Source organism: Tasmannia lanceolata, unplaced genomic scaffold (assembly GCF_043159265.1).
Source record: "Tasmannia lanceolata isolate RefF3 unplaced genomic scaffold, GAP_Taslan_0.1 ptg000037l, whole genome shotgun sequence".
NCBI classification, from domain to species: Eukaryota; Viridiplantae; Streptophyta; class Magnoliopsida; order Canellales; family Winteraceae; genus Tasmannia; species Tasmannia lanceolata.
The window spans coordinates 56,582,752-56,604,767 of record NW_027518714.1 but is presented as its reverse complement, the minus strand read 5'-3'; the positions used below and the strand labels follow the sequence as shown (position 1 = coordinate 56,604,767).

Here is a 22,016-nt window from a genome sequence, read left to right as displayed (position 1 = left end):
CCTTCCAACGGTCCTTGTGAGGGCCACGTGTCAGCAGCCCATTGAATGCTGAGTTCGGACCCCTCAGTGCTTAGTCCGGATTCCCTCAGTGCTGAGTCCGGACCCCATCAGTTGCCCCCTGGTTCTTCAAGCCATGAAAGTGGCTAGAAGAAGCAAAGAGACGGAAAAGACAGCGCCGGGCCGGCCTTAAGGCCTCTGGGCAGCTTAGGCCGGGCTCGGACTCAGCTAGGAGAAATCGTGGCCGGACAGAGCCTCCGGGCGCCCTGGCCTGGTCTTGAAGTTTGGCCTAAAGGAACAAGGCCGGGCAGAAGGGATTTCGGCTATCCAGTACGGCTAAATTTTTTGCCCAGAAGTCTGGCCGGCCGGGCTTCCTGGGCGTCACTGGTTCAGGAGGTGTATGCGGTCCTGTTTGGCTAAGGCCGTGAACGGCCAGCCGGGCAGGCCTTTGCTTGTAGCGCTTTTTTGTCGTCTAGCGCTTTTGTCTGCTAGCACTTTTGTCGTCTAGCGAACGCGCCATATCCTGTCCGGACAGCCGGACAGGTCTTTTGTCTTCTCTAGCGAACGCGTCATATCCTGTCCGGACAGCCGGACAGGTCTTTTGTCTTTTAGCGCTTTTGTCATCTAGCGAATGCGCCATATCCTGTCCGGACAGCCGGACAGGTCTTTTGTCTTCTAGCGCTTTTGTCGTCTAGCGAACGCGCCATATCCTGTCCGGACAGCCGGACAGATCTTTTGTCTTCTAGCGCTTTTGTCGTCTAGCGAACGCGCCATATCCTGTCCGGACAGCCGGACAGGTCTTTTGTCTTCTAGCGCTTTTGTCGTCTAGCGAACGCGCCATATCCTGTCCGGACAGTCGGACAGGTCTTTTGTCTTCTAGCGCGAACGCGCTATATCCTGTCCGGACAGCCGGACAGGTCTTTTGTCTGCTAGCGCTTTTGTCGTCTAGCGAACGCGCCATATCCTGTCCGGACAGTCGGACAGGTCTTTTGTCTTCTAGCGCGAACGCGCTATATCCTGTCCGGACAGCCGGACAGGTCTTTTGTCTGCTAGCGCTTTTATCGTCTAGCGAACGCGCCATATCCTGTCCGGACAGCCGGACAGGTCTTTTGTCTTCTAGTGCTTTGGGACCTGTGCCTTGTATTTAATGCAAACGGCGCATTTAATGCGGACGGCGCATTTAATGCGAACGGCGCATTTAATGCGGCAGGCGACGTGGCGCACTCCGGCTGGCGGGAAAGGGGCGGGATTTTTCCCGCTCTTCCCAGCCTCTCTATAAATACTGAAGTTTACTCTTCATTTCTTACTTTTCATCTTTTACTCTCCTCCTCTTCTGTTCGGCTATTCAAGTTTTCTGCCCGCTTCGGATCAGTGAGCCCGGAGATCCTCGTCCAACACTTCAGTTCGGTAATCTCTTTTAGCTTTTCTTTTCTTCCCTTTTTTATGTCTAGCACTAGTTCGGAGACGGACTCCAGCTCAAAGGAGTCCGGTTCGACCAGTACCACCACAGGGTCCGGGGCGTCGGAGAGGGCGGTGCCGGGCTCACCTATAGTGGAGGCCGGTATTGAGGGCGAAGAGCTAGTAATCGTAATAGACGAGGAGAGCGGTGAGGAAATGAGTGTGGACTTAGACACAATCCCGGTCTGTGGGGACGGACCGGACCGGGTAGAAACCAGCGACGATGAAGAGGACGTCGAAGCGGCAGTTCCTCGCTCGTCGCGCATGCCAGTCGAGGTGATAGCGGAGGCACAGATGGAAGCCAACCCACAGTATAACATCGGGGCCCTATACGAGGTGAACCATCTGTGGCCGAGCAGGCTCCAGGCCGTCAGGGACAAATACTGTATTCCTAGCCGGTACATTCTGAGGGCGGATGTTGAAGGGGATCGGGCCAGCAACGATAGTGCAGACCTCTGCGTATATGAAGAGGCCTTACGGGCCGGGCTTAGGCTCCCCTTCCACCCCTTTTTTGCGGACGTACTGAATTATTACGGGCTGGCAGTTACACAGGTCGTCCCAAACTCTTGGAGAACGCTGGTCGGCTTCTTGTACCTTCTTGAAGTCCGGCTCCGTAGGACCCCACCGTGCCCGTCTTCAGGATGTGTGCGCACCTGAAGAGGCATAAGGACGGCGGCTGGATCTACATTAGCCAGAGGCCTGAAGTGAGGATGATCACTGGGATACCTTCTTCCATTCACACATGGAAGAACAGGTTCTTCTACGTAAAGGATACCGTGCCGGGCTCGCACTGGCCGTTCTCATTACAATGGAGAACGCCGGACACTCGCCGCCTTAGTAAGAAACCAGCCCTCGAGGACTATGACCATATGACCTTCGCTCTGATCAAAGAAGAGCTCAAGCGAGGTCAAATACACTGCTCAGAGTTCGAAGAGGAGGCCGAGCTGGTCGCACTCGGGGTCAGTCGTGCGACGCCGGCACGTACGTAGACTTTTTAGGCCAACATTTTGTTTTTCTGAAGTGTTCTTCAATTTTTATAGTTCTGACTGCGTTCCGTTCTCTCTTGCAGAAATGGTGAAGCAGATGTCCCTTTTGGACAGAATCAAGCAGACCTCTGGCGCGTCCCCAGCGCAGGAGCAGCCCCAAACAAAGGGCAAGAAGAGGAAGGTGCCGGAGTCGACTCCGCCGATGGTCGCACTTGCTAAGCCTCTGAAAAGCAGCCGGGCGACGCATAAGCTTGCCCTATCGAGCCGGGCAGATACCCCGGGTCAGAGCTCCAAGTCCGGAGCGACGACAGGGCCAAAACACGGCGGGGCAGTACTGGGTATTGCGGCCGCCGCATCGGTTGGAGGCGACAACGTCTTCCGCCCGAACTGGGCCGTGCAGAAAACGGACACCGGTCTGGGGGATACCCGGGTGGCCACAGAGTTGATGTACAAGGGCGTCCTCCCACGCGACCGGTTAGAAGTCGAAAAAGAGGTGCCGGAGACCTGCGAAGCGGCAATCAGCTCCGCCCTCTATCAACTCCAGGTCTACTCGAGGGATATGGCTAAGAAGCGATATCTCTTCTCTGAGACGATCACAAGGATCGAGTCTGAGAAGGCCCAACTCCAGAAGGAGAACGACGAGCTCACCGAGGCCCTCCAGATCAAAGAAGCCGAACTCAACAGCTTGCAGGACGAACTGCAGAGGGTCAAAAACCAGGCCGTGCAGGATCTCCTAAGTTCGGCGGAGAGGGCCGGAAAGAAGGAGAAGGCGGCCGTGGAGAAGGCCGTGAAGGAAACCGAGGAGAGGAAGGAGGCTCAGCACTTCGACTTAGGCCTCCAGGCTTACAGGGCGGGTTTCCTTCTCTGCTCCGAGCAGGTGAAGAGGCTTCACCCCGGCATCTCCTTGGACGGGCTAACCGTTCCGTATGCACCTCCGGAGGAGGAGGAAGATGAGGAGGAAGACGAACCGGACTCCTCCCGGCCTATTGAGGTAGATGCGGAGGTGACTGTGGCCGCCGTCTCCTCTGCTGAGGGCGGCGAGCTTGCAACCCTCACTCCCACAGAGGTCGTCACCGAGGGGGTGGCCGACGAGGATGCCTGACTAGCAGCCCTCTTTCTTTTTGGTGATATGTTTTTTTGCACAGTTTATAATGCCCATTCTTTGTAAGCCAGCTCGGCGAAGAGAGCAATTTTGTAATATGAATACTGAATACAAATACACTTTTGTTCAACTGTCTGTACGGCATTCATATTTTTTGTACGCATTATTTCCTCGCTGCGTCATTGACCGAGCTGGGAACGAAGTATGCAAACACTTAGATCTCCAAGCCACTAGGATGAGCCGGAGTGCACCACTACTGCTCGTCCTAAGTCTGCGAGAACCGAGCTGGAAGCTTGGTACTCAAACACTTAGAAAATATTTGAAGGTGGTTTCCACTGCGGGCGTCCTGGCTGGAACTGATCTCCAAGCCACTAGGATGAGCCGGAGTGCACCACTACTGCTCGTCCTAAGTCTGCGAGAACCGAGCTGGAAGCTTGGTACTCAAACACTTAGAAAATATTTGAAGGTGGTTTCCACTGCGGGCGTCCTGGCTGGAACTGATCTCCAAGCCACTAGGATGAGCCGGAGTGCACCACTACTGCTCGTCCTAAGTCTGCGAGAACCGAGCTGGAAGCTTGGTACTCAAACACTTAGAAAATATTTGAAGGTGGTTTCCACTGCGGGCGTCCTGGCTGGAACTGATCTCCAAGCCACTAGGATGAGCCGGAGTGCACCACTGCTGCTCGTCCTAGGTCTGCGAGAACCGAGCTGGAAGCTTGGTACTCAAACACTTAGGAAATATTTGAAGGTGGTTTCCACTGCGGGCGTCCTGGCTGGAACTGATCTCCAAGCCACTAGGATGAGCCGGAGTGCACCACTACTGCTCGTCCTAAGTCTGCGAGAACCGAGCTGGAAGCTTGGTACTCAAACACTTAGAAAATATTTGAAGGTGGTTTCCACTGCGGGCGTCCTGGCTGGAACTGATCTCCAAGCCACTAGGATGAGCCGGAGTGCACCACTACTGCTCGTCCTAGGTCTGCGAGAACCGAGCTGGAAGCTTGGTACTCAAACACTTAGGAAATATTTGAAGGTGGTTTCCACTGCGGGCGTCCTGGCTGGAACTGATCTCCAAGCCACTAGGATGAGCCGGAGTGCACCACTACTGCTCGTCCTAAGTCTGCGAGAACCGAGCTGGAAGCTTGGTACTCAAACACTTAGGAAATATTTGAAGGTGGTTTCCACTGCGGGCGTCCTGGCTGGAACTGATCTCCAAGCCACTAGGATGAGCCGGAGTGCACCACTGCTGCTCGTCCTAAGTCTGCGAGAACCGAGCTGGGAGCTTGGTACGCAATTACTTAGAAAATATTTGAAGGTGGTTTCCACTGCGGGCGTCTTGGCTGGAACTGATCTCCAAGCCACTAGGGTGAGCCGGAGTGCACCACTTATTGTATGCTGATGTTTATATAAGTGACTCAAAGAGGGACACTTGTTCGGGAAACTTATTTTATTCATTCCAGAACTTGGATGATTACAGCAGTTCTTTACTAGCCTATGAAGGCAAACAAAATTACTGATAGTAGATCCGAAGATTTCTAGAATTCCAGGCGTGTGGTAGCATCTGTTCGTCAAGGGACTCTAACCGATAGCTTCCTGGGCGGATGACTTCTTTGATTCGGTACGGCCCTTCCCAGGTCGGAGAGAGCTTGCCCACGCTTCTTGGCTGGGAAACGGAGGCCTTCCTCAGGACTAGGTGGCCGGCACGGAATTCTCTTGGTCAGATCTTGACGTCATGATATCTGGATACTTTCTGCTTATAGGCCGCAGCCCTGATCTGAGATTCCTCACGGACTTCTTCAAGCAAGTCAAGGTTGGCACGGAGTCCGTCCCCGTTGAGCTGCTCACTGAAATGGACGATCCTTGGGGAGGGGATGCCGATGTCAACCGGGATCACTGCTTCTGTTCCGAATGAGAGATTGAAGGGTGACTCGCCTGTGGCCGTACGCGGAGTAGTCCGATACGCCCAGAGCACATGATACAGTTCGTCTGCCCAACGCCCGGCCTTGCCATCCAGTCTCTTCTTTATCCCCTGCAAGAGTGTCCTGTTCGTCACCTCTGTTTGCCCATTCGTCTGAGGATGTGCCACAGATGTGAATCTCTGCTCTATCTGCAGGTCAGAACAAAACTTTCGGAAGTTCCTCGAGTCGAACTGCTTGCCATTGTCCGTTATGAGGACCCGGGGGATTCCGAACCTGCACACCACTGATTTCCAGAAGAAGTTCTGTACATTCTGCTCTGTGATCTTGGCCAGAGGCTCTGCTTCTACCCATTTGGTGAAATAATCAATGGTGACAACGACGAACTCACGGCCTCCCGAGGCCGGCGAAAAGGGGCCCAGAATATCCATTCCCCATACTGCGAAGGGAAGAGGACTGATGATCGGGGCCATCGGAACGGGTGGCTGGTGGACGGCCGGAGAGAACTTCTGGCACTTCTCACACTTCTTCACAAGGTTCAGCGCGTCCTTCCTCAATGTAGGCCAGTACAGACCTCTCAGGAGGACTTTAATGGCGAGGGCCTTGCCCCCGAGGTGCTCTCCGCAGATTCCTTCATGGGTTTCCTGCAGGGCTAACAAGGCATCACTGGGGCGAAGACACTTTAGATATGGGAGGGTATACGACCTCTTGTATAGAGTCCCGCCATCCAGTGAAAACCTCGCTGCCCGCTGCGTGACCTTGCGGGCCTCCTTTCTCTCTCCCGGGAGCTCTCCGCTGCGCAGATACCTGATTATCTCATCCATCCAGCACGGCTCATCGTCAATCTGCATCACCACGACGGACTGGGCATCGATACTGGACCTCTTCAGAAACTCCATGCGAATTTCCCTGAGGGCGGTGTAACCTGATGCTGCAAGCTTTGATAGCACATCTGCCTTTACATTCTCTGCTCGGGGGATTCTGACGATCTCAAAGCTCTTGAAATGATCGGCCAGACTGCGAACCCTTCCCAAGTACTTGATCATCCGCTCTTCACGGGCTTCATATACTCCCTGGATCTGACAGACGACCAGCTGTGAATCGCAGTACGCCTTTAACCTCTGAGCACGGGTCCGCACAGCGAGATTCATCCCGGCTATGAGCGCTTCATATTCTGCTTCATTGTTGGACGCACGGAAACCAAACCTCAAGGCATAGTTCAGGACGAAGTCCTCTGGTCCAGTGAGAACTAGTCCTGCACCACACCCTGTCTTGTTCGATGACCCGTCCACATAAACTTCCCAGAGCGGCTCTTTCACAACTGGATGCGCGATGACGGACTCAGTCCCGAGGGCCGGTGATGCTCTGGAAACGACTCGTGGCTCCGGTACAGCCAGCTCTGCTTCTGGAGACGGAACTGCTACCAGCCCGGGGTCTGGGTCCGGAACTGTGCACTCAGCTATGAAGTCAGCGAGAATCTGGGCTTTGATCGCCGGCCTGGGGAGATACTTGATATCAAACTCGCTGAGCTCCACGGCCCACTTGACAAGTCGGCCCGAAGTGTCTGGTCGGTGGAGGATCTGCCTGAGAGGCTGCCCTGTCAAGACCTTGATCGTGTGCGCCTGGAAGTACGGCCTTAGCTTCCTGGCCGCCATAATGAGGGCGCACACGAGCTTCTCTACTCGCTGATATCTGGTCTCCGCATCGTGGAGGACCTTGCTGACATAGTAGATCGGCTTTTGCTGGTTAGACTCTTCTCTGATCAGTACTGCTGCAACTGCCAAGGGTCCCGCTGAGAGGTACAGAATCAGCTCTTCTCCTGGCTCCGGCGTGGACAACAAGGGGGGGGGAGGATAAGTACTGCTTCAGCTCCTCGAACGCTGCTTGACATTCCGGAGTCCAGGGCGCGGTTTTTATACCTTTGATCGCATTGAAGAACGGGAGGCATCTCTCGGCGGATTTAGAAATAAACCGCCCCAGAGCTGCCACTAGCCCGGTCAGCCGCTGCACTTCTCTGATGGTGTTGGGAGGAGTCAGCTCCATTACTGCCTTGATCTTCTCCGGATTCGCCTCTATTCCTCTCTGGCTTACCATGAAGCCCAGGAATTTGCCTGCTCCGACGCCAAACGTACATTTGGTCGGATTAAGCTTCATGTTGTGTTCCCTCAAGACTTGGAAGGCCTCTTCGAGGTCGGAGACGTGGTTGGAAGCACTTCTGCTCTTCACTACCATATCATCAACGTAGACCTCCATGTTTCGACCGATCTGATTTCTGAACAGCTTGTTGACGAGCCGCTGGTAAGTGGCTCCTGCATTCTTCAGTCCGAAAGGCATCACCCGATAGCAATAAGTCCCCTGGTCGGTAACGAATGATGTCTTCGGGATGTCTGACTCGTACATTCTGATTTGATTGTATCCTGAGAAAGCATCCATGAAACTGAGCAGCTCGTGACCTGCTGTAGCGTCAATGAGCTGGTCTATTTTTGGGAGTGGGTAGCTGTCCTTTGGGCAGGCCTTATTCAGGTCTGTGAAGTCTATACAGGTCATCCACTTCCCGTTGGAATTTTTCACCATCACCACATTCGCGAGCCAGTCCGGATACTGGATCTCACGGATGAAATCGGCCTTCAAAAGCCTCTCCACCTCTTCTCTGATGGCTCTCCGCCTTTCTGGTGCAAAGTGTCTCCGCTTCTGCTTCACGGGCTTGCAGGTCTGATCGACACCGAGCTCGTGGGTGCTAATCGACGGGTCAATGCCGGGCATGTCTGAAGGAGTCCAGGCAAAGACGTCTGCATTGGCTCTGAGGAACTGAGCGAGATCCTGCTGCGCGGCCTCTGGCAGGGCAGAGCCGATCTGGACAACCCTCTGTTCGTCATCGTTGTTCAATTGAATAGAGATGAGGTCCTCTGCGGGCTCGTTGACTGTGACCTGCGCTTCGTCTCTCAGATCGTACAGCTCGATTGGAAGAGACTCAGACGCATTCTTCCCTCTCAGCGCTGCCGCATAGCATCGTCTTGATTGGGGCTGATCCCCTCTGACTTCACCTACGCCTCCTGGCGTAATGAACTTCATCTTCTGATGATAAGCAGAGGGAATAGCTAGGAGGAGATTCTGGCCAGGGCGTCCTATAATGGCATTATAGGCTGACTTGGCCTTAACCACCAGGAAGGTCACCATGGCGAAGGACTGGCGGGGCGGCTCCCCGATAAGAACTGGAAGCTCAATCTGCCCTTCGACCTTGACAACTTCTCCTGAGAACCCGAACAGATCTGAGTTGGCCGGCTTCAGACGGTCAGCTCCGATCATCATCTGTTCGAAGGCGTGATAGTAGAGGATGTCGGCGGAGCTCCCGTTGTCGACCAGGATCTTCTTCATTTCCCAGTTCGCCACTAGCATGGTGACGACCAGGGCATCATCGTGCGGGAGGATCAGACCGTCAAGATCTGCCTCCGAAAAGGATATCTCATTTTCCGGCTCGGCCTTCTTGCTGCAGGCATGGACGGCGTTGACCTGCCGGGCATAGGTCCTGCGGGCCGATGAAGAGGTCCCTCCCGCGGTCGGCCCTCCTGAAATGGTACCAATAACACCATGAGGTTGAGGTTGAGGTTGAGGTACCTGAGGAGGGAGAACGGCCGGGGCAGGAGTTTGGATGCGGTCGCCCAGGGGTTGGGCATCTCGAGGGCTTCTGTCTCTGGGCCTCGGGTTGTCCTGGCGCTCCCTTCTGTTGTCGTTATTTTTTAAGTACCTCCCGAGGTACCCTCTGCTTATCAGCTGCTCGATCTCCTCCTTGAGATGAATGCAGGCATTGGTGTCGTGGCCGTGGCTCTTATGGAACCGGCAATACCTGGACATATCTTGCGTGCCCGCCTCTGGTGTCTGCTTCTTCGGCCATCGGATGAAGTCTTCTTTCCGAATGGCTGCCAAAATTTGAGCCCTGGATGCGGTGAGCGGCGTGTAGCGCTCCCTCGTCGGGGGGCTCCTCTCCTTTCGAGGCCGGGGGGAGCTCCTTTCCTTCCGGGACGGGCTGCTCGCCTTCCTCTGAGGTCTATCGTCCCTACGTTGCTTGGCGGGGTTCTTCTCCTCTGGTCTTCTCTTGCTGACGGAATCCAGGGCAGCGAGAGTTTCCTCGACGGAAATGTACTCTTCCGCCCCGGTCATCAGATCTGCCAGGGACTGCGGATTGCGCCGGGCGACTGCTCTCCTAAAGTCAGTGGACCGGGCTCCGGCCAGAAGAGCATTCGTTGCCGCGGAAGGATCCAGGTTGGGTACCTGCAGGGCCTCCCTGTTGAACCGGCCAACGAACGCTTTTAGGGCCTCACCGTCTTCTTGTCTCAGGGCCATCAGTGAAGCTGTTGTTTTTCGAGGTCTTCTGCTGCTCATGAAATGTCGGGCCAGGTCGTCCCCGAAGTCGTCGAAATTGTCCACAGACTTGGGCTTCAGCCGCGAGTACCAGTCTCTCGCGGCTCCAGTTAATGTGGTGGGGAGTGCCCTGCAAAGGAACCCGTCCGACGCCCCGTGGAGAAGCATCGTGGTCCTGAAGGTCTGCAGATGATCCACGGGATCGGTGGTCCCATCGTACTGCGGGATCTGCGGCATCTTGAAGCCCATGGGGACTGCCGCACCGAGTACCCTGTCTGTGAAAGGGGGATTGCTACTGAAGATCCTCGAAGCAGGGCGGCCATGATCTCTAGCCAGTTCTTCGATTCTATTATCGATCTTCTGGATCCTCAGTAACATCGGATCATCCCTCTGTTCGGCCAGACGGGCAGGTCTACTCCTCACGGCTGATGGGCTCCTTGCGGATCCGGATTGGCTGAGGGGACTCCTTCGCCGGTGCCGCGATCCCTCTCCGTGCATGGGGTCTCTCTTGCTGCCACGTTTCTGCACGGAGGGAGATCGTGACCGGTGATGCTGACGAGGCTCAGGGCGCTCGTTCCTGTCCCGCGAGCGGTGGTCTCTTCTTGTGGAGTGACGAGTTTGGTCCCGGGGTGGAGACGTGCGTTCTCTGCGGGAGCTTTCTCCCCTCTGAACGGGTCGAGAAACCTCGACTGGGTGTTGCTGGAGTGCGGGGGCCGCATTCCTGAACTGCGCAACTACATCAGTCATTTCTTGAAAAAGGGCCCGCATCTCCCTTGGGGTCGGGGTAGGGTCTGAACGGTCCGAGTGGGGCGAAGTCCGCTCCACGGCCGCCCCGACCTCTACCTGCGAGGCCAGCCGCTCACTTCGTCCTTCACGGGGGGCCGTAGCCCGAGTAGCCCGAGAAGCCGGAGGTGCTCGCTTGCCGGTCTGTCCTACCATTTTTATCTGAGTGAGATTTTGAACAGCTTTTTGTTGCGTGGTCCCACGGATGGCGCCAAATCTGTTAGGCCTAAAATCGGTAACAGGTTATGGTAGGGCTGGGTGGTCCGAGCTAACAAGCCACGACTGAGGGGCTGGTTGAGTCCTGCGCTGCACAAGGGTACTGACAAGAAAGAAAAGGGTCAGAGGACCAACCCGGAGTGATACTCCGGACGGGCGCTTCGACACTCAAGTCAGTATGAGCAGGAGTGCAGAGCAATGTCAGAGCAAAAGCTTAGAGTTTTGGTTCTCCGATTTTCAGGACCCTCACCTTAGCACAAGTGAAGGCTATTTATAGTGATTATGAGCCACCTGTCTAGGACAGGTGGTAATTCTGAGCCACCTGTCCAGGACAGGTGGTGGGCTCTGTATGGACCAGGTCTCATGCCTAAGGAGGGCAGGTGGAAGTCCCTGATTGGTCCAGGTGCCACACCTAGTGGGGACAGGTGTTGGCCTTCCAACGGTCCTTGTGAGGGCCACGTGTCAGCAGCCCATTAAATGCTGAGTTCGGACCCCTCAGTGCTTAGTCCGGATTCCCTCAGTGCTGAGTCCGGACCCCATCATCGAATATTACATACGCCTCCGTATATTTAAAAGAAAACATGTGCTTGTATGTGAAGACACATATATAAACTCATATATGAATAATCATAAAAATGTAAATAGGAAAACATGGGTTATGAAGCGCACACCCTGGTTATTTAAAAGGAATTTTGCCGATTAGTCCATGCAAGATATATCCTAATCAGTCCCTAAGAATTTTATATTTCTCCAAGAACACATCACCGTGATACCATCTATATGACGGTGGAAGAACATAGCAGATCTATATTCAAAATTCGAGGGTGTTGCTAGAGACCAGTCCGGATAACTAGTATCCAATAAAAATCTGACCGTCGATCCCTTCTTAGAGCCAATTAATTGTTCAAAAAAAGATTTAAGAATATGGTGGCAAAACATGAATTGATCCTAAGAAGGATAGGAGAATCCCGTTCAAATTGATTTTTTCTATAGAAATAAAATAAAAATCACGTAGCTAGACGATCTAAGCACCTGTTTGGATTCCGTGAATTTTCTAATCCCCTATTTCTAATTCCCTTATAAGGGGTGCGTATGCGTGGTGCAGGGGGTGCGAATTTTGTCATTGCCCTAGATATATCATTAAAGCTAAATCATGTTTAGCCAACTAAGGGGGCAGAAATTTTGCAAAATATCAACCCTAGTTGCACCCCTACTCCCTAGGGCCTGTTTGTGCCATATCTATGTGATCTGATTCCTTATCCAACTACGGATCACAAGTCCAAAACTTTGATCGGATTTTCTATAGGGAAATGATATCAGCCCAATCGTATTTTAATAATTGCACTGACCCATTTTGTCTTTTATTATTTACAGTGCTGTCAAAGATTATCACGGTTCCCAAAAGCTCTAAGGCCAATCACTACGTAAAAAACAAGTTGAGTTTGTGCAGGCAATTATGAAAGGACTTGTTTGTAACATGTTTATATTTTGCTAGGGACCATGGCAGAAGGCATTTCGCCGAACCGCTGTTGGGTGAGATTGCGTGAGAGCCTAGGCACATAAGATGAATAAATTCGCACCCCCTGAGGTACGAATTTATCATTGACAGAATTTTGTTGAAAAGTGACCTTCTGTTGTTGCATGCACTATCATGAAACAGGATGAATTAAATGAGGGATAAAAATACAGTTTCACCCTCTCAACTTTCAGACATTTTCAAAAATACAGTTACACCCTCTCAACTTTCAGACATTTTCAACTCTAGCTCTGACTTTTAAAAGTCAGGCTTATACAGTTGCTCGCACTCTCATGGGAGTGATGCTCGGGAAACCGAGAGTAGGACCTAAAAGGATACCGAGCAAATAGGTTCATGCCACAAAATCACAAGTGACGTGAGCCACTCCTTAATTTTAGGGAAATCATCAAAAGGTAATTTTTTTAACACATGGCGTTTTCTCATTGCAGGCATGTAAGGGTGTCAATTTGGGCTCGGGCTCGGAAGCTCGCTCGAGCTCGGCTTGGAAAAAGCCCGTGCCGAGCCGGCTGGCCAAGCTCATTAAGCTTAACGAGACAAGCCCGAGACAAGCCCGAGCTAAGCCAGGCTAGGCTAGGCTCGGCTCGGCTCGTTAAGAATTATATATATATATATATACTAACTAAAAGGATTGTCCCTTTATAGGTCTCCAATGGTTGAGACCCGTGTGGAAAATAAAACAGGGTAAAATGACCCTTGATTTGACCCTTTTCAAGATTATTTATTACTTTATAGGGATTTGAGGTCCGTTCCTTTGTCTTTTAGTGGACGTGGCTCTTATGCCGATGCCAGTGTTTTGTAGTTTATTTTATCCATGGGATGCCTTTCTCATGGGACCAAGATGGTGACGGTCATCTTCATAATGCTCGACAAGATCTCCGGTCTTTGATTGTAGATACATCATACATTTAGTAAATTGATCTGGCTTACCATTTTCAGCCCCACCACTGGTTAGACGAGTCAAAAGAAAAAGGACACCCCCACTAAAGTAGCTTAGGGGGAGTAAAAGAAAGGGAAATGATATATCCGCCCCTTTTGATCACCATGAACACTCTGTGTGTGTTTGGGGCAATCAGGGGCATTGAATTCTACTGGCAAAAGTTCAACAGCTCTTCTTTAGTCATTGATACACTGACAGGGGGTGTTCCTGGTGATCAAAAGGGAGAGATATATCACTTCCCAAAATAAATAGTGGATTTGATTAGCATTTAGAAAAAGGCACTCTTCTTTTCTGTAAAGTGCTCTTTGTTGAATTTTTAACATAGCATTATTGGCCCTTGATATGCAAGTCTGTAAAATAATGCGCCCCCGCAGATCAAAACATGATGTGTAAAAAGGTGGGCCCAACCATATGCAAGGGCTCGGACAGAGATGGTGGGACCCACACCCATCAATACATGGGTAAAATGGTGGGCCCACCATTGCATGGATTTGGATGGAGATGGTGCGCCTACTTATCATGTGTAAAATGGTGGACCCCACCATATGCATGGTTTAGGTAGAGATGGTGGGTCATATCATATCAAAAGTGTAAAATGGTAGGCCCCATGCCATGTGTGCGTGTAAAATTATGGGCCTCACCCATGCTATGAATTGGGTGTAAAAATATCCATCATACAAAAAAATAAATCTTGTAAAACTTTTCCATAGAACAAAATTGTTTAATAAAGATTTTCCATAAAAAAGTTTTCCCAATAAAATTTTCAATGACAAGAAAATGAATGACAAAGGAAATAAATATGCTTAGTATATATTATTAATTAGTATTCCGGGCCCATGCATAAAATGGTGGGGCTCAGACCATCAAAACATGAGGTGTGAAAGGTGGAGCCCACCCCATAAAAAACTTGAGGTGTAAAATGGTAGGCCCCACCCCATTAAAAACATGCATGGTGGCCCGTCCATCAATGTATAACGTGAGGTGTCAAATGGTGGATCCCACACTAATGCATTGATCTGGGTGGAGATGGTGGGCCCACCAGATTAAGTGTAAAACGGTGGCCCCCACCCTTGCTATGTCGGATGAAAAATGTTGGGCCCTACACTATGAAAACCTGAGGCATAAAGAAAAAATAATTTCCTAATCAATAAAATATAAAAAATTTATTGGACCGGAAAGAAACGTGGTTAGTAAAAGAGGTATTTTATGGTGTAAGGCCTTACGGCCAAGAAGGCCCTTCGACCACCGACCTTGATATTTGATCGAACAACAGCTTTATCAAAAAGTGAGCTGTTTTTGGATAAAACATCAGGGTGGTACCTCTACCGTATTGTTGTAAGGCCTTACACCATATAAAAATTCGTATATATTATTGGAGAAGTTATAGAGGGCGAGCCTTGGCGCAACTACAAGGTTGCTCCATTGTAGGGGTGGACATGGTTCCGGTTCGAACCGAGGAACCGAACCGAACCGGCACATATGGTTCGGTTCGGTTCGGTTCCATAGTTATATGGTTCGGTTCCGGTTCTAATAACCTGGAACCGATGGAAATTCGGTTCGGTTCTGGGTTTGGATCCCGGAACCGAGAACCGAACCAAGAACCGACCCACCTTAAAACCCTTAGTCAGACTGGAAAACAAGTTTTTTAATCTCAGCACTTGCCCAAATATTTTTAATCTCACCAGACAAGCCTTAATATTTTAATGGCAGGAAAGAAGATGTGGGAATCCTTTTGTTTTTAATATTAACTTGAAAGTTTTTGTAAGTGTAAGAAGAAAGTGAAAGGCTTTTAAAAATAGTAAAATATTATGAGAGTAGTTTGTATAACGCCCCCACAAAGTCATATTCATCATTTCATTAGAGACTTTTGTGCTCTGCTTTTCCCATAATGATGATGACAAGCTGGAAACAAAAAATTATTCTATCTCAAGAAAAGAAAACCAAACATTCAAACAACTATTGTGAAGAAATTCCGTTGATTTGATGAAGATCGGGTAAACCCAGAACCGAACCGAACCGAACCGATTATATATGGTTCTGGTTCGGTTCGGTTCCAAACTTATATGGTTCTGGTTCGGTTCCAATTTCAGGGAACCGATTATATATGGTTCGGTTCTGGGTATACCCCAAAACCGAACCGAACCGAACCATGTCCACCCCTACTCCATTGTGACCTAGTGGTCAAGGGTTCTAGTCACGGAAACAGCTTGTCTGCAAAGTGATATATCCGCCCCTTTTTCATTACTTGGGACACCCACCTGTACGTTGGATATAAAATCCGTTGAATCCTTCCCATGTGAAGTACAACACGTACGTTGGAAATCAAATCTGTTGAATCCTTCCCATGTGAAGTACAAGAGCCCCTTTATAGTCATATAGACTAGGTGGGTGTCCCAAGTAATGAAAAGGGGCGGATATATCACTCCCCTTCCCCGCCCCGCATCCTCATGGGACAAAATCCCCACCCCGCCCCGTCCCTACCCCAACATCAGCCCCTCTTTAGTCATTGATACACTACTGATGGATGTCCCTAATCTCATCACTCATTAGAGAGATGTCGCCTTTATTTGAGGGAGGAAGATTTTCAAAAGATTTAATGTTGCCTTTTAGTGATGGTTCGATGGAGAGATTTTAGGGATTTCTAAGGGTAATATACTAATATAATGAGGGCCAATGCCCAATTGGGTTATGAGTAAAAGAAAATATAAAAAACTATTTCAGGGACAAAATTGTACTAATGGTAATTATGAAAATTTTGGGGGAATCTTGTAGATATGTTTCGATCCAAGGGGTTTCTAGTAGTTTTCCCACAAAAAAAAAAAAAAAAACACTTAAAAAAATACAAAAAAAAAAAGGCATTAATGAGGGCGGGGCAAACTCCATCCCCTTCCCCGCTCAAATCGGGGAATCCCCTCCCCAAGCAGGGCGGGGCGGGGCGGATCCCCGCTTTCCTGGGTGAAATTGCCAGCCCTAAAGAAATGTCTAAGAAATGCTTGGCTTATCTTTTGCTCGTTCCTCCTTGGACAGTTTATCAAACATTATACCATAGCTTGTTCATTGAATGTATTGATCACTCAACATGGCTTGTTTGCTGAACAACTACTTGTTGCTTCTTTATATTTTCTACAGAAACAACATAACATACAAGAAAACAGTAAGACTATCCAATCCCCTATTACTCGAAATCATGCTCTTCTATTTAGCTCCTACCATAAACATATTTAGCTCCTACCATAAACTTCTATTTATATTAGTAAAGCAATTGTTGGCTTTTTCATGTGATTTTGACAGGTTTTGTTGTGCATATCTATTACGCAGTAGAGAGAGCTACTGCTTTGATTGATTCAATAAAATCAATGGACACATCTTGAAAATCTTATTAATTGAATCCTCTCTAGTGTTAGGAAGTTGGCGGTCATATAATTGCTATAGATCACTGTTTTAGAGTATGATGTCGCACGTTGATTTACACTTCTCATTGCCTGATACAAATTCGAAGAATCTAGAACTATACATGTTTTAATTTTGTTTAATGATTTTTACTTTCTGATGCACTTTCATTTCTACAATAGAGAGTAGTGCTAACTTTTGCCTTGGAAGGTTGAGACCTCGTTGCCCGTGCAAAGACAGAGACTGGATACACATTGTGCATGGTGAATAGATTGAATAAATATTTACAGCCATATTTTTCTTGGTAGGATTGTTTCATGGTTGTTTCAATGATATGCAGATTCAGCTGGTGTTATGTTGTTTCCTTTAGCTATTTCAGTTCTCCAACAATCTCTTTTGGTGGCAGAAGTCTCTAAATACCAATATTTATCAATAAGTAAAATAGCTTTAGAAACAATATAGTTAGTTTGTTTCAAAGAAATATTAGTGTCCCATCTGCAAATTAAGAAGAATAAATTAGAATGATCTTGTTTGTAGAAGTGATTTTTAAACATTCACGTGAATGATGAATAGCTCTTCAATATGCTCGTTTTATATCCTTTGTTTAGGAAGGAGCTGGGTCTATTTTACAATGGTATCCCTTCATTTTATGTCCTTAATTTATAATGATATCCCTAAATGTTGAGGCAAGAACCCACAGCTAGAAATCCGATTACAGATAAGAACTCAAAGTAAAATAATAACAAATGGCCACCCCACGCTATTGCCGTAAGTCCACACCTATTTCTGTAAGCCCATTCTTTGAGACTTTTTGAATGGATTCGGCTATATCCAATGATTCATACGCAGTCCATCTAATCCTATTTAAGGACACTATTTTCACATAACAGACTTGATCACCTCAATGAAAACGATTTTTTTCTTACAAAGATAAGAGACTGCCCATAATACTTATCAGATATATTAAGGAAAGAAAAACATCTTACCTAGAATTTAGGCATGAATCAACCATTCAAATGTCCAAAAGGGTTGCAAACGAGCGCATACAACAAGGGAAATATGCCAAAGTGGGTTGTTCGTGTGATGGCAGCAGAGCTCAAGGACAAGTTCGATTCTTGCTCACTAGCAGGCGACTGAACTTAGCCCACAATTAATTCAATACAAGACTGAAATTTCTCATGTACGGCTCGTTTAACAACAATACCTGGCATCGACCACAAATGGTACCCAAAAGCAAATAGCCACAAACAACCAATCAGCGGAAGACCAAGCAAAAACCAATGCCAGCCACTAACAGTACACAGTAACCAAGCGCGCGCTAAAATAAATGTCAAACCGCCCAAGGCAATAAAGAGCAAGGTGAAGTATCCAAAACAGCCCAAAAAGTATGACTCGAACTGTAGCCAATGCTATACCACTAAAAACAGTCCACCAGCAACCGATCTCAAATGATCCACTAGTTGTCCACAAGCGACAGTCAAATACTAACATCCACTAGTGGTCATAAACTGAATCCCGCTACCCGATTACCTTGCAAACTGCAATCCTGGATCCACAAGACTAGGAAGCCTCTGTTGGATATGTTCTAATATATAAGCCCAATTGATAATGGACTAGGTGTAGTGGGCCCATATGGGCTGGAGCCCACTAGCCTTATAAAACCCGTATTTATCACTTAAATAGGGGCTGGGGCAGCTGGTGGCATATCATTCCAAACTAGATGGCATGCGAGCAATGCTTCAAGCTTATCTCCTAGAATTCCAACCGACTCTCTTCTCCTCTCCCCACCAACTTTAACAATCTTGAAGCAATTTAGGCTAAACCCTAGCTGATTTTTTGGGCATGGTTTTGTACCACAATAGGAGAAAGCTTTGGGCGTGGGTTTCTTCCGCTTGTGCCTGTCTCTGCAACTCACGTTCTGTGGAGAACAAAGCAGAGACGAGTTGACTCTCTCTCAAGCAAGATATGGGTTGTAGTTGGAGAAGAATTCATTGGATTGTTTTGTGCTTGGAACCCATCTTTAGCAACTTTCTTCAAAGTTGTTGAAATTCTTTGTGGGTTTTGAGTGCTTCTAAAACCAGATGCAGGTTCAGCCATATCCAAAGAAAAAGAGTCGTCTATCCCTCTTGCTCGTGTGGGTTTCCGTCGGGAACAGCCCTCACTCACGGCAGTTGGATTTGAAGTGACACTCGATTTGGAATTCGTTTGGGAGTAGGACTCTTTCCCTAAAGAAAGTTACTGGACGTGGGTTTATTCCCTCCCCATCTCTCGTTGGATGAGTTCCTTCCACATCAAGTTCACATAGCAGAAGGGGTAAACAAGGCACAATTTTTTTTTAATTAGGAAACTTTCACTCGTGTGATTTCTTTTGGGCCGAATTGCATTAGTTTTTGTAAAATTTGGCACTCGTCTTCCTCCTTTGGCAAAGACAACAACCAGTTCGATTGTCTTCCACAAAAATCAAAGCAATCTTCGTTTTGAATTATTGTTGATTTTGGGGATTCTTTTGGTTCGGTGGAGGCCGAAACTTCGGAGACACTAATTTGGGCCGAATCTCCTATTGCCTTGGCTGCTGCTTTGGTCTTGGTTCACCCCCGGTAAATCCTAATTATCATTGGGTTTGGGTATTCGCCTTGGCTGGTTTGTCCTCGCCTCGGGTAAGACCTTGGTGGTTATCTCTTGCTATTGAGTTACATCTTGGATATCTCGGATTCGGGTTTTTTGGATTTGGTCCGCGATTCTGTTCTTGCTTTGGGTTTTCACAATTCGCAAATCAGGTGCACTCTATCCAATTTGTGTTTTAATCTGAAAATAAAATGGAAAAGACTGCAATTCCCTTTGAGATGGTCAAACTTCAATCGTTTGGAGGTTCGGAATTTTACTCCTGGAAGCAAAAGACTCAATTTGGTCTGAAATACTTGAATGTTTTCTATACCATTTTGAGTACCTTTGCTGATTCGATTGAAGGTGTTGAGAAATCTCAAGGGATTCGAGATGAGTGTTTCTGCAGAGACTACTTGTTGAACTGTCTTTCAGATTGTCTAGTAGAAACCTATAACAAGTTTAACACTGCAAAGAAATTTGGGATAATTTAGATACTCAATTATGAAGGGAGGAGGAATTGTCCAAGACTCATTTAGTGGACAAATTCATGAATTTCAAGTTCCAGGAGGACATGGAAATGACTCCTCAAGTAAATGATTTCAAGAATTTGAGATCTAAATTAGCCAATGAGAAAATAGTAGTGTGTGATCCGTTTCGTGTAGGTGCAATCATATACAAGCTACCATCTGCATGGCACTCTTTCAAAACAGAGATGTATAGAAAGAAAGTGCAAGTGGGACTGGATGATCTCAAACGATTCATTCGAATAGAAGATGAGAACAGAGCTAAGAATAACTTGGAGATGGTTAGACAGCAACAGTCAGCTGCTAACACGGTGATAAATCCTAAGCAATTTCCTAGCCCATTATACTGAAAACTACTTTCCATTTGGGGATGCAGTGAGTGCAATCTGATTGAGATACCATGTAATTATACCAAGAAGCTGATCTCTAAGGAAGAGACAGTGTGTGGATCAGTTAGATTATTCTAAACTGATTGGTAGTCTCATGTATGTTATATGTTGTACTAGACCAGATATAGCCTTTATAGTTGGCATACTGAGTCATTAGACTAGCAATCCTGGCCATGAGCATAAGGATGCCTTATAAAACTGATGAGATGTTAAGAGCACTCACAATAATACTCAAAACTATGGTGGCTATCCACTTATTGTGGAGGTTTATTTTGATGCATCATGGGGCTCAGAATCAGAGGACATCAAATTTATTGTTGTTGTGTGGAAGTCGAATTGGAACTAAATGCTCTAGCTTCAGTTCGAAATGAAAGCTAAGGGATAAAGAATTTGATTATGGTTATGGACATTCCACTGAACCGGTTAAAGATTAGTTCTTTAGTGGATTAAGGATTAGTTCCTTATTTGTGTTCTGTGATAATCAAGCTACAACTATGGTTGTGAAGAACTCACTCTTTAATGGTAAGAGGAGATATCTTGGGCTGAAAAATGCCATGCTGAATTATCTCAAGAACACGGGATTATCACTTTGATTGATACGAAATCGAAAGATAATAGGCCGAAGCTCTCACAAAAGGGATTGTACATAGATCGAATATTCAAAACTGTAAGGAAATGGATTAAAGTCTACATAGACAGAGGGAAATGAAGTTAAAGTCTGTGTAAGACAAGAATTAATTTATAGGTTAAAGTCTATGTGAACAAGACTTAATTTGGTTAAAGTCTGTGTAGACAGGACTTAATCTATAGGTTATAATCTATGTGGACTCGACTTAACTTACATTATCCATGTTATGGACTTAATCTACATTATCCATGTTAAGTTTGAATTTTTGAATCTCCCTTATGGCCCAAAGATAGGCACTTGATATGTTCTCTTTGGTGTTACAGAAGTTGTGTATCATTCCATACATAGATGATATACCCTCATTTGAGAAAGTTTGTACATTCCATACATAGATGATACAACTTACCTCAAGTCTGGTTATCCTTTTTGGGAAGGGTTGGACATTCCATAGATGATCCAATTTAACCCAATCAGAGATAAGATGACTGTTTCATCATAAGGAAACATGAAATGGTTCTTTGCAAAGGAAACTATTTTGGTCTTGTTTTTTAGTGAAACTTGACAATTATGATGAAATAGTTCTTTAATAATGCAAAAGAAGCCATGATGTTGTTGGTCTTGTTCTTTATTGAATTTGTTCATTATTGAAACTTGACAATAATGCCTATGGTAAGAGTGATACTGATACCTTTTTCAGCCATTTTGGAAGAGTACTAGATTCTTATGATAGAATTAGTTATTTTCGTGAATTATTGGATTGTATTAAGTTCTTTAAGTAGAACTAGATACTTTCATGTGTGTAATTTATGTTTTACACACTTGGTTGGATTCATTTTCATGAATTAGTTACTTTCGTGAATTATTGGATTGTACTAAGTTCTTTAAGTAGAACTAGATACTTTCATGTGTGTAATTTATGTTTTACACACTTGGTTGGATTCATTTTCATGAAATTCATATGTGATAATTCACAGGGATTGGCGAAAAAGGAGGAGCTTGCCTTATTTTTTACTTTGATAAGGATGACTTACTAAATGAGTAAATCTTCTAAAGTCATGAAGACTATAATGCTTCATTTCAGTATGTGTATAGAGTTCACTTGTATGTGAAACTTTATATGTAGAAAGTTTACTTGTGTGTGAAACTTATTTTGGGATCTCAATGAGAATCATACCCCGTGAATGAATTCATCT

At 47.3% G+C, this 22,016-nt stretch overlaps 1 protein-coding gene across 1 annotated transcript; it reads left to right on the top strand.

Moving 5' to 3' along the window:
• The first annotated feature begins 2,278 nt into the window (after positions 1 to 2,278).
• LOC143861621 (uncharacterized) lies at positions 2,279 to 20,156 on the top strand. The gene is made up of 3 exons (XM_077372515.1): positions 2,279 to 2,436; positions 2,525 to 3,228; positions 19,848 to 20,156. Exons 1-3 carry the CDS (start codon positions 2,325 to 2,327, stop codon positions 20,154 to 20,156), a joined length of 1,125 nt encoding a protein of 374 aa, XP_077228630.1. The 5' UTR covers positions 2,279 to 2,324.
• The last annotated feature ends 1,860 nt before the right edge of the window (positions 20,157 to 22,016 follow it).